The sequence below is a fragment of the Zerene cesonia genome, unplaced genomic scaffold, assembly GCF_012273895.1.
Source record: "Zerene cesonia ecotype Mississippi unplaced genomic scaffold, Zerene_cesonia_1.1 Zces_u004, whole genome shotgun sequence".
Taxonomy (NCBI): domain Eukaryota; kingdom Metazoa; phylum Arthropoda; class Insecta; order Lepidoptera; family Pieridae; genus Zerene; species Zerene cesonia.
The window spans coordinates 2,579,524-2,592,572 of NW_024045134.1; the positions used below are offsets into that span (position 1 = coordinate 2,579,524).

Here is a 13,049-nt window from a genome sequence, read left to right on the forward strand (position 1 = left end):
GCTAACGTTCAGGGCTGGTTTTAGAGTCACGCTGACAGCCGAAACGTGTGAACCTCTATGCTCACGCTGAGACCTACACTTTATTCTAAAACGCATCATAGAGGTACATACGTTTCAGCTGTCAGCACCGACGGCCGGCGTGCCGTCGTGACTATAACCAGCTTAAATTATATGAAATAGTATAACAGTACGGGCTTATATTGTGTTTATAGATCCGCCCGCAACGTCCGCATTAGAGAAGCGATATGGGCCGGCTGCGCTAGGGATGTAAACAGAGTTAGGATATAAATTTTTAGGGTTTTATTATTTAAGCATTTTTTACGTAATTATCGTATACAAAAGTTTAAGTCCCATTGATATTACATTTTATATTATCTTAAGAAATAGATTTCACTTGGCGCATAATAGAGAATCTCCCTTAAGACTCGCATATAATCGGTGTGATAAAAATTGTTATCATCCATCACAGCTACGTTATATTGTGTGTGAATACTTAGAACTTTATAGGATCAGGGAGTCGGGGTCGGTTCTGCGTTCTCACCTTCACCGTTCACACCCATTGCCTGTTCCAATTTGGCAGAACAGTTTAATGGTATGAAACATCGGATGTTGATGATAACTGTACGGTTGGCGACACACACGACCCTACAGCGTTTTAACCAGTACTTCTGTTGCTATTTCTTCGTGGAGGACTGTACGTAATCTCCCACCACGCAAGCGCAAAGATCTAATCATCACATAGGAGTTAATATTATGTTAAATAAATGTCCACTTTCTATTTTCAAATATCGTAGCTTTTTGTAGTATTCGTTAAATGGTATTTATTATATTTGTTGTTGCTAGATCACCGTTTCATTTTCTATACCGATCCCGTGCGAACTGATTGAAATTAGTTTGTTTGTAGGTCAGCGTCAAAGAGAATGGTAAACTGTGCCAATTGATGTTGGGATTTTATATTTTATTATAAACATGACTGTAAAGAAATTTACTAATATAATTTAAGTGCAATATGTGTGTACGTTTATTTGTAAATATAATTTTGTTCAATGTTATTATTTTAAATATCAGGCAATATCGATGAAGCGTTTAGTTATATTGTTTTCATGATAGGCCTACAGTTGATTCCAATGTGAGACAATGTTAATAAACCGGATTATGAAAGTATTTCTCTGATTTAATTTGTTGTCTTGTCCTTATCCAATATTAAGAACGCTAAAGCGTGTGTGATAACCGATAAATATGTTTCCTTTGAATGGACCGAGGATCCGGCGTGATACAGTACAGTTTGGCGGTTGAGTGTATCTTTATATAATCTATACTAATACTATGAAGTTGAACAGTTTGTTTGTTTGTTTGAACCTACTAATCTCAGGAACTATTGGTCCAATTTGAAAAATACTTTCAGTGTTAGACGGCCCATTTATTGAGGAAGGCTATAGGCTATATGTGTACCACGGGTGAAGCCGGGGCGGACCCGCTAGTAAAATATTATTGTGTTGTATTTAATTAAGATAATAATTACGTATATTTATTTTTACTGGAAGTTTTTAGTTTCAAGATATTCTGTTATAACATTAATAACAGCTATTTGATCCACCCACTACATCGAGCATCGAAAAATACTTCTGATTACGATACTATAAAATAAAACACAAATCCATCAAAAAATTATTATATATTTAAATAATTATGATTTATTATATTTCATCGTACCATCGTCAAAAAGCGAGGCGTAACTTCATATGTCGATAAGTCATGAATAAAATTGAACTTATTTAGGTCCTAAATACATCTAGATTATAATAAAACCTTAGGATATACAACAATTAACATCTACTGATCGAACGTGACACCGAAGAGCGAGGTGCAAGCGGCGATGGCGGCTTGCTTCCTTGCCTCCTTCTTGTTTTTACCTGAAACATTATCTTCAAATTACTGATAATGATGATTTATTTCATTATTATATACTAGCTGCGCCCCATGGTTTCTCCGTGTAAGTCTGTATCCCGTAGGAATATCGGGATAAAAAGTAGCCTTTATGTTATATCAGTTGTCCAACTGTCTACGTACCAAATTTCATTGGAATCGGATCAGTAGTTTTTGCGTGAAAGAGCAACAAAAACACACACATCCTTACAAACATTCATAATGCAAAGGATTGTGGGGTTATAAAATTATTTGTTACTAGACCCTCGTGCCGGCTCCGCCCAGATATAAAAATATTTTTGTTTCCAAGGGAGCATTTAAATCGGGACAAAAAGTATCCTATCACCCAATGCTAGTTGATAGCATACCCTGCACAGCATACCCTATGTCTGTTACTACTAAACGGATAGTGATGAAATTTGGTACTAAGATAGCTTGAGATCTGAGAATGGATAGCATAGGTTTTAACCCGGGAATCCAACAGGCGCGGGAAGTACTCGGGTTTTTCATTGACTTTGCGGGAAAACGTCAGAGCTTTTATAAAAATAGTAATCGCAGGTTACATTCAGCGTGATATATCACTAATATGGGTACGAATTGGGCCAGCTCGCACCGGGGAAGTACCACACCCCCACAGAAGACCGGCGTGAAATAGCATTCTGCTGTGTTTCATTTGTTCATTGGTAGAGCCGGAGGCGCGTATCCTCTTCTTTACCCTACCCAGACCTTTCCCTTATTCCTCTCTTCAATTATTTCCTAATCCTTTTCCAATTTGCAGTCGGCAATCCATTTGGAGAGGCGTAAAGTCTTCAATCGACCTTACTCCTCTCTAAATATTCATGGGCGGTGGTAGCGCTTACCATCAGGCGACCCACCAGCTCTATTGCCGACTGTGACATAAGAAAAAAAAAGAAAATATCGCTAATAATGATCTCCTATCGCCCACCGGTGCCCACGAAGGTGGCGCCGTCCACGTCGATCGCCATCTTGTACTCGTAGTTCTGCGGGCGGTCGCCCGTGCAGGCGAGCACGCGGTACAGCGTGCGCGGGCGCATGTACGTGAGCAGCATGCACGGGTGCATCGCGCCCGCGCCGCTCGGCACCTCGCTGCGCTGCTTCGCCGCCTTCGCGCCCCTCGCCCCCGCCGCGCCCCCGCTCGCCGACCCGCACTCCGCCTCCGACGACACCTGTAACGTGTGACGTGGGTACCGGGTGACGCATGTATATATATTACCAGCTGACCCGGCAAACGCTAGACTGCCTTACTCTTATTATTTTGGTGTATAAAGAATAGATGTTAACCGATTCTCAGACATCCTTCCTACTAATATTATAAATGTGGAAGTTTGTAAGGATGTTTGTGTGTTTGTTGCCCTTTCACGCAGAGACTGCTGAACCGATTGCAATGAAATTTGCTACGTAGACAGCTGGACAACTGGAATCATATATAGGTAAATCTTTATCCCGATATTCCTACGGAATATTGAATGAAACGATTGTCAGTTATAACAATCGTTTCATTCAATAGAATTATCAGAACTTCTCATGTGACAAACGCAAAAATTATATATATATATATATACTTTTCAACTTTAAGTCAAAGATAAAAAAGTAAGGATTCAAAAAAACACAGTGTGCGCTCAGTGCACTCACGGAGGCGGCGCTGGGCCGGAAGTGCGGCACGCGCAGGCCGGTGCCCTCCCACTCGCTGAACAGCTTGTGCAGCGCGAACGACGCCAGCTGGATCATCGGCATCGGCTCCTCCTCCGCGCACTCCATGCCCTCCTCGCCTGCGGGACACCTTGTATATACAGGCCATTTGCTTATGTCGTGCCACGCTAGCCCTCCTCTATCTAACCACTATTCATTGCATTTCATAATTATATTTTTTTTATATTACAATTTTTATTTATATGCTATAGTCGGCAATGCAGCTGGTGTGTCGCCTGATAGTAAGCGCTACCACCGCTCATCAACATTTGAAGAGGCGTAAGGTAATCGACCTTACGTCTCTTCAAATGGATTGTTGACTTCAAATTGGAAAGGGATAAAGGAAGGATTGACGAGAGGAATATAGGAAAGGACTGAGAAGGGTAAAGAAAAGGATGCGGGCCACCGGCTCCCCAACTCACCGAACGAAACACAGTCAAGTGAGGGGAGATAGTGTAAGACAAAAGACGGGACTAGCCCAGTTCGCTCATAAATCTTTGTTGTATAGCAGCGATTGTGACCTATAAGGACACAATGGGGCACATTAGGTTACAATGGGCCACAACGGGACACATTGGTACACACCCGTCGCGTCGGCGGCGGCGTTGGCGGCGGTGGCGGCAGCGTTGGACGCGGCCTGCTGGTCCTGCAGGCGGCTGAGGCGGCTGATGATCAGCTCGCGGATGGCCAGCTCGGCCGCCGCGTGCCGCGCGTTCGCCTTCGTCTCACCTGCAGACGTGACATAACAAATTATTATACAAAATTTGAAAAATTTGAAAAAATTGCAATCAATAGAGACATAGTTATTAACGACGTACTATTTGTGTGTGTGTGGGGGTGGGGGGGGACCACGACTCCATGTTAAAATAAAATGCGATCATATGACAAAAAACACAAAGGAACCACTTCAATCGATTGAATAGCCAGTTATCGAGTAACAAAAAAAAAAAAATACAGACAAATTGAAATATATAGTGTATCTGAATGTGCAACACATCATGGGTCTGTGATAAGAGAATCTGGAAAACAAATCAAGACTTAAATATAGGGATACAACTCACCAACCCCCTTGAAGGTCTTGCCCTCTACCGTGACCTCAGCACAGAAGCACGTGTCTGTTGATTTGTAAAATTGCTTATCTTGCACCGGCTCCACTTTGAACACCTGAAGATTATAAAACCAGTACTCTATACTGTATACATTTGGAAGTCGAGCACGCTTCGGCACGAATTGGGGTCAGCATTCAAATGATCATTGATAAAGCTTACATTACTTATATGTCAAAATCAGTTTTTAGTTATGCGTTTTCCCTAGTTAAAACTAGTTATAACCATTGGTACAACCAGTTCTGACTGGGGAAAAGGGCTTTCAAGCAGAAAACACTTGACTGCAACATATTATGCAATAATATCGTTACTACATAGTTGTGAAGATGGTGTCTCGAGCTGTAACTACCCACCAACTGTTCCCCAGGCATTATCTCGTTGAGCACCATCAGGGCGCTCTTGGGCGTGAGAAGTTTCCTCAGGTTCTGGTTCTGTCGACGGCGCCGCTCTTTGTTAGAGATTCTTTTAACTGAAATGTGGTGAAAATGTTATAAATATTATTATAAATATCAATTAATATTATATTGTAATTATATTGGAAATATCAATTAAAGATTATGTTCCAATACAACTGGAATGGTCTTCAATAAGATGGATGGATGGAACAACCTGATTAAAGTGGCCGCTGGTGATTGGTTGTTTTGGAAATCTTTGAGGGAGGCTTATGTCCAATAGTGGGCATCCCAAAGGGCTGAACCGCCGCTACAACGATCTCTAACAGGCAACCCAAATCACTACATAGTATAAAACAAAGTAGCTTCTCTCTCTTCAGCTCTGTCTCTATGTATGCTTAAATCTTTAAAACTATACAACAGATTTTGATGGGGTTTTTTTAACAACTAAAGTGATTCAAGAATTAAGAGGAAGGTTTAAATGTATAATAACATCTATTAAACTACTCCGAACCAGCAATCTTATTATATTAATTGATTTTGCTGATGCATTTAAGATTTCTGTAAATTTCATTTTTTTATATTGTAAGAATAATGTAATATTTACCTCCTTGCATTTTCTTCATCCAGGAAGGCTTTTGTTCCGACACCTCATTCATGTCATGGTCTTCCTCCATACTATCATTTAGCCCCGTCTTTCAAAGAAGAGTTAACTTAATATACTTGTTCACATGATAAACTGTTTTTCTTAATACTTAAAAAAAATATTTTTAAATCACCAAACTAACTAATATAAGCATAAATCTCTCGAACGAGACAAGCAACTTTGTTGAAGTTTGGTTGTTCATTTGAGCACACATCTTAAGAACTACTGGAATTTTCTTACGCACAGTTCTAGAAAAAAAAATACTGTTTCTACCTACTGTTTTCATTACAGAATATGTGTTGCCCAAATAGAAACAAAGTTATATCTTAATATAGATTATGTATCACATTGTTTTTCCGCGATGGACTCCTAAACTACTCAATTATATTCATCCGACTTAAATGAAAGGAAAGTTTTTATTATATATTTCAATTATGATAAATGACTACCCGGGCGGAGCCGGGGCGTGGAGCTAGTTATGTACTAGTAATGTTTTAATGCTCTACCGATCATACTGTCTCAATCTCACACACAAACTAACTACATCATACTCACAGGCTGCTCCGGCGTATACTGCTCCGACGCCTGCTGGTTCTGCACGCCGTGCGACACGAACTGGCGTGAGTCAGCCATTGGTCAAGTGCATCATACCACAGATTAGACAAGGGACAACTGTTGATACTCTATGAAAATGTCTTTGAAGGGATTTTCACATAAATGTGGTAATATTGAAGCAAAATAAGCCAATATGGAGGTCTTCAGCCAGGGGAAAACATAATTTTTGGCAATTGGAATGGAAAACAAAATGGTCACAGCATCGCTGATTTTCTCTTGAAATGGGAAAATACTTAAATGACTATGCAGACACTTTAAAGGAAAATCATCAGACATATATAGGAATATACACTGTAATAACATAATAATGTGGGAAATTATAAATGAAAACGGATTGGGCAGTATTGTCTATCAGGGTTGATGCACAAACCATAAACCATGTGTCTAGAATGTCATACACTCAGTGATATTGCACCAACTTCCTCACAATTAGCATTTCATGAATATAATGTAAAAACCACAATTCATGGAGCAAAGGAATGTATAATGAATCTGAATAAAGTATAAAATATCTATGAAGAGACTAGAGAAATTGTCTTCAACACCAGCTGATTTAATTAATTCAACGATTATCAAGTTACTTTACGGTTAAAAAGTTGTTTTTAGTGTCTGCTTTTCGGGACAACTGAATGTGAAACAATGTTACAATACCAGTGAGCTATCACATCCTAGAGACTCGGGCAGCTTAAACTAATTGGTGAGGACCTCTTAAGCACATAAGATATCATGTCTTATGTACAAAATTGGATCTCTGTCGACAATCACCCTGCAAGAGATCCGTGTCTGTGCATTTATAATAATTTATGGTTGTGTTGCCACTTTGAAATGATGTTTTTGCACAAAGAATTCATTGGATACAATTAATTTAACGAATTTAACAAGGCTCAGATTGTCCATTTCAGATGTAAAGCTTTTCATATTAGATTTTCAGAAATGATGTTACATTTCTGCTGTCGCTTTGAATGAATAATACAAAATTGAAGTTATACAATGTTTGGCATGGTTACCGATTGGATGGGTGACCATGTATTTGTGCAGTTGTTTATATGAATATTGATGGAAACCTCAGAATTCGTCGTGTCGCGAGTTCGACTCGCGATACGACGAACTGAACTTGATTTTTATTTAATTTCACAAAACTGCTTAAATATATATTTCAAACAACAACTAAATGTGGTTTAATTGTAATCAGTGTATTACGTTTAAATGCCAGAGCAACTATACTGTTGCAGGGTGACTGATGACTTAGATGGCCCAGCACGGAAGGTTCTGCCCTATGCTGCACATAAAATTAAAATAAATTATATACATTCAAAAACAAATAAATAATTTACTTAGGATAGAGAAACAATAAATACCTGGACAGGACGCTGTTTCGCCATTCTTAAAGCTTTATCTGCAAATAAAAATTATAACTCTTATATTTTATTACAATAACACTTATTAATTAAATTTATATTCTTACACATGTGACGTTATTATGTAAATAAAGATTTATTTATTTATTTAAAGAAATTAATATTAGATAGAATATTAGATTACATTTATACGTACTCGACATTTGTGCGAATTTCAAGATTTACAATGATTTTTTATGTTTATTTAAAAGTCAGAACAAGCAAAACTGCAACAAGATTTAAAAATTATTTTGTATCGAATTTATTTACCAAAGGAATCAGCGTCAAATTGGTTATAAGAACAACCACAGATTACTAAAGTGCTGCGTAATAAAAACTGTCAACATTTGCATTCAATACACCCGACATATACACAAAGTAACACATGCATACATCAGTTTTGTAAGTGTATAATCTATGTGCATACATAGACTAAATAAGAAATAAGCCCTTTATAGCCATTGCGTATTTTACTTTTTCATCAACGACAATTTTTTGTGAAAGAAGACCCATTCAGTTAAATTACTTGAAAAAGTAAAAGCAAAGGTTTGCTCATGTAGATTGTGGATTTCGAACGAGTTTCTTAGAATCCCTAATATAAAAATGTGACCACTCACTTAATATGTGCAGATTTAAGCAATTTTTGCGCTCATGTATTAAAATTTTTTACAAATGTCAAAGTTTGTCTTCAACACTAGGATTTCCTGTATCATGGGAACTAGTTTGTTACTGGGATAAAGTTCTTAAATTTATGTAAAAGAATTATTTTTATTAATGAGTATTAAAAAAAATGGTAGATAGGTACCTCAGAACTTACATGATCTGTGAACATAAGATCAAAATAAAAATATTACTTACTCTGTGATTGTCAGTTATTGAATTATATTATTCATATTATCTGATGTATCAAGTATCAACTAGTTCTTTATCTGTGGTAACAACTATCAACATTCAACATTCAAGTTTGTGAATTTGTGATTGTAATTCTAGTTATTGTAGTTTGTTTTAACGTTAAACATTGAGTTAAAGTAAATAGAACTTGAATATAAAGTGTACCAATGTTATAAAAAAGGGGTATTATATTGATAAGCTTTTTTTAGTATATTTAGTCAAGTCTACAGTTCCATTAATACAAGATGGTAAGTCACAACTACATAGGTAATTGTTGTTTATTAGTGTCTGGTATTGAAATTTATTAAATTCAATCAATTCATCTCTCACGAAGCATTCTATTTAGTTAATAATATGTTTATTTTCAAGTAACTAACTTCTTTTTCATTTCGACACTAAAATAAAGTGAGTAGCTGCTTATGTAGTAACTTATTTAATGATGCTATGTTGTTTTTTGTAGCATATTGTGGTATACTAAGAAAAGCAAGACGTTAATAATCTTCAATACTGTTTCTTCATTCTTCTAAACTGATGATTCAGTTGTCCACATAGTTTTATGAGGGATGTAGCTTGTTATTAAAATGTCTTAAAAGAAAAAAATCTTCTGTATATAAAGTAGGTTTATTAACCAAGTCAGTTCAGTTTCCTACATTAAGGACATGAAACACATTTAATAATTTTTTGAACAAAACACAATTTCCTTATCAAAATCTATATCCTGTTAAATAAGATTAAATACAATACTTCCTATGAAAATGAATAATTTAAATTATTTTGTATAATCACAGGAAATGTGTTTTGAAATATTATTACTAAGACCATTCATTCAATTTATTTATCCAGAGATAGATATATACAAATTGTATCCATTAAACTCAGGGAACGGATCAACTACACAATTTTTTAAACATTTTTGTTAAGACTCATGGAAAGTTATTATGGTGAGATATAAAGGAAATACATGTGAAGCCGGGGTGGAATGGTAGTATAAAATACAATTCTTTCTTATTACAGACCTTGTCTATGTAGAATTTTTATAAGAGGACAGTCTTTCAGTGCACCACTTAATTATAAATCTATGTCTAAATTATTAATATTATTAAGCTGAAGGGTTTGTGTGTTTGTTCACATTATTCTCAAGACCTTCTATTTCTACTTGAAAAAATATTTTAGTATTAGATAGTCAATTTATTGAGATATGTGATATATAACATTCAGCTGTGATCGACAGGAGCAACTGCAATTAAAAATGATGCAACTGAGAGAAAATTATTCCTTTTAAGCAGTTGATGCTTGGGTCATCTAGTTCTCTATTGAAAGATAAATAGACCCTCTATTATTCTAACATATATAAACCTAAAGGGGTCGAATCCTACTAAAATTGTATACACAATAGTTTGTAAGTATGAGATGGATGGATGTACTAATGTTTGCTACTCATGTGAGAACAGCTTGTCATATCATCGGGATTAGCATAAAGGTTACTTTTTATCCGGGTATCATGTGAGTGATGCAGCTGTACTGTGATACAGCCAGTAAGGAAGTTTATATATGTGTGGTAGTGGGTGTATTGTTCTAATCAATATAAAAAACGGTTGAATTTTATATATTGCTTGTATTGTTAGTGTTGTGACATACTTATTTGTGCATACATCTTAATTCTTCAATAAATCATTGGCAAAACTTTTGAAATGGTTATAACAAATAAAATAATAATTTAAATTTATTTCTATCACAGAGGATGCAACGGTGATGTCTTCCGTGCACTGTGTGGTGGTGTGGGAGTGGCAGCACGACGGGCAGTGGCTGCCGCATTCTCCTGGCGTGGCGAGGACGCTGGAGCGAGCACATGCTAAGAAACTCACGAGGGTAGTGCTGGCTGATGCTGAACCGGCGTTGAAAGGACACTATGTGAATTTGCGGACATTGACACAGTGCTCCGAGACATCAGGTTTGTTAATTTCATTTTTGGGAAGGTTTCTGGTAAAACTGAAGAAGCTAGATATTAACTTTTTTATGATTTTGCTTCTCTTCTTTGACCTGTCTTATTGTGCCAGAGGAGATTTAGGTCCATTCCTCAATTAAAATAATAATTACATGATTCCAAAATATAGTGTATTTCTTTTTGTATTATTTGCATAAGCTTGGTCAAGTGTAGAGTTTTTATGTTATATGTTGTTATTATAATTAAAACTGTGATAACAATAGATAATACGGAATGTATAAGATAGAAAGAACGACTAAATCAAAGTGCAACAATTGCCTTAGTTTGTCCTCAACAATTGGTTGGAGCTAATGCATTATCTACCTCTCTTTATTAATATATTTTCAAATATACAATTTTCGATTTAAAATGTGTATATTTATGAAATTCTAGGAGTATCCGAATGCCGCGTGCGCCGCTCGTGCTACAGCGTGCAGTCGCCGGGCGGGCGCGGCGTGCGCTGGGAGTGGGCGCGGCTGGCCGACCCGCCCAGGGCTGCGGAGCTGCGGTATGATCCTCTGCCGATGGAGGTGAGTTCTGTTTTTAAAATGTTTCATTTCATCCGAGTTGTGGTATTTTATATGTCTTGATGGTTGGATGGATGGTTAGGGGTCTGGAATTGGTTTTTATTTCTTTTTAACATTTATAGAAATTTTAATGACAGTGATTGATATGACAAACACGGCAATTATTTTTAACAATCTTTCATTGGTTAGCGTCAAACTGGGTGAAAGATCCAAATTTTAAAAATTAATTTACGTCATCCAAAAGTTTGAAAAATATTCTTATAATGAATTGAAAATTATTTATGTGATATCTACAGTCTTCCTAAAATATACAATTCTAGCTGATATATAACATATCTAAAACTAAACTATCCAATCTTTTAAGATGGATCAAACAGCACATGGTGTGCCAATTTTGAGTAGGATGGTGTAGTAGTTTGTAGTAGTTTAGGAGTCCATTGCGGACAAACAACGTCACACGTATATATATATATCTTATACCTTTAAACTAGCAATTCTTGTATATATATATATATATATATATATATATATATATATATATAATTGGAATCTCGGAATCGGCCCCAACGATTTTCATGAAATTCAGTATATAGGGGGTTTCGGGGGCGATAAATCGATCTAGCTAGGAATCTTTTTTAGAAAATGTCATATTCGTGTTTTATTCGTGTTTTTTTCCTGACATCTATTGTTGAATAATAATACTATTTTGCTTCGTAGATAGCTGGACAACTGAAATAACACATAGGTACTTTTTATACCGATATTCCTACGGGATACGGACTTACGCGGCTTCAACCGCGGGTCACAGCTAGTTATGATTTATTTAGCTTCTTTTATGGCTATAAGCAATCGGTATAACATAAATGAAGGTATTTCTACTTTTTCCCCAGATCCAATGCCATCTAGAGGAAGCATGGGACCGGGGTATAGACGCCGTGACGTTCGAGGGCTGGTCAGCATCACTGTGCAGCATGACAGCGCAGCGGCACACCCCAGCGGGCTCCGCGTTGAGGCTGCTGCGGCGGGCGGCGCACCCCCCCTACCCGCTCACCAGGTCGCCCCCCATCCCGCCGGTGCTGCCAGACCGACCGATAATTGATGGTGAGAACATTAAATCCGCTGGTGATGCCCGTTCTGCCGGATCATGGTCCTGTCGTTTTTTATCCATTCTTGTCTTATCTTAAGAAGGTTTATATTATGCCTCATAACATCCATTAAATAACATCCATTAAACTTCTCTGAATTGAACGAGACGAAGCCGAGGGCAAAAGTTTAATGTAACAACAACAAATAAACGTTTATTTTTTGTTTTCTCAGGCCGAAGACCGCGCATACCCCAGCAGCACACCGGCTCCAGCGTGCACTCGGTGCAGTCCGTGCAATCAGTACAGTCAGCGCAGTCGGTACAGTCGGCAAAATCAGCCAAGTCCGCGCCGGCCGGTGTAGCGCGGGAGGCGAGGGGAGGGGCGAGGAGCGCGTCGCCGAGGGAGAGGAAACCGGGCCTAGCTAGACAGATATTGCACAATTTGAATATATTTAGTGAGAATTTTAACTTATTCTATTTTTTATCAGATTAGCATTAAATAACATTTTTGTACAAAATATCATCAAAATAATTTTATATTACTGACATAGTTGTCTATCAACGCACAGCCCGAACCACTGGACGGATCCAGTTGAAATTTGACATGCAGGTAGATGTTATGATGTAGGGATGTGGATAAATTCCACCCTTAAGGGGATAAAATAGGGGATGAAAGTTTGTACCACGGAAATTAATTACGACCGCGCGAGCGAAGCTGCGGGCGACAGCTAGTTACTTATAGAATTTAGCTCTAGAAACTAAAAAATTATA

The 13,049-nt window shown here is 37.4% G+C and overlaps 2 protein-coding genes across 4 annotated transcripts in view; one reads left to right on the top strand and one right to left on the bottom strand.

The window, feature by feature from the left end:
• Positions 1–1,702: 1,702 nt before the first annotated feature.
• LOC119838734 (double-stranded RNA-specific editase B2-like) lies at positions 1,703–8,159 on the bottom strand. 3 transcript variants are annotated; one of them, XM_038364825.1, is made up of 11 exons: positions 7,950–7,968; positions 7,754–7,791; positions 7,596–7,674; positions 6,336–6,395; positions 5,742–5,829; positions 5,096–5,211; positions 4,698–4,800; positions 4,222–4,365; positions 3,580–3,716; positions 2,873–3,113; positions 1,703–1,913 (listed from the first exon to the last, which is right to left on the bottom strand). In XM_038364825.1, the coding sequence occupies exons 5-11, from the start codon at positions 5,809–5,811 to the stop codon at positions 1,834–1,836; spliced, it is 891 nt and encodes a 296-aa protein (XP_038220753.1). In that variant the 5' UTR covers positions 5,812–5,829; positions 6,336–6,395; positions 7,596–7,674; positions 7,754–7,791; positions 7,950–7,968; the 3' UTR covers positions 1,703–1,833. The 3 variants fall into 3 exon arrangements, with proteins under 3 accessions (XP_038220753.1, XP_038220751.1, XP_038220750.1); XM_038364823.1 differs by lacking the exons at positions 7,596–7,674; positions 7,950–7,968 and adding an exon at positions 8,063–8,159; XM_038364822.1 differs by lacking the exon at positions 7,596–7,674 and having other exon boundaries at positions 7,950–8,099.
• Positions 8,160–8,769: 610 nt separating this feature from the next.
• Positions 8,770–13,049, top strand: part of LOC119838627 (protein deltex) — a 7,234-nt gene continuing 2,954 nt past the window's right edge. The window contains exons 1-5 of the mRNA XM_038364646.1: positions 8,770–8,931; positions 10,422–10,634; positions 11,061–11,197; positions 12,085–12,295; positions 12,512–12,733. Coding sequence (XP_038220574.1) covers positions 10,436–10,634; positions 11,061–11,197; positions 12,085–12,295; positions 12,512–12,733 — 769 coding nt within the window. The 5' untranslated portion in view covers positions 8,770–8,931; positions 10,422–10,435. The remainder of the gene's footprint in view (positions 8,932–10,421; positions 10,635–11,060; positions 11,198–12,084; positions 12,296–12,511; positions 12,734–13,049) is intronic.

Excerpts from the sequence above, each read along its gene's own strand:
- LOC119838734 (XM_038364822.1), bottom strand. Across the intron at positions 5,830-6,335 it reads AGTATACGCCGGAGCAGCCT|ACGGGGCTAAATGATAGTAT; the intron begins GTGAGTATGATG and ends CTTCTTTGAAAG. Across the intron at positions 4,366-4,697 it reads CAAGACCTTCAAGGGGGTTG|GTGAGACGAAGGCGAACGCG; the intron begins GTGAGTTGTATC and ends TCACGTCTGCAG.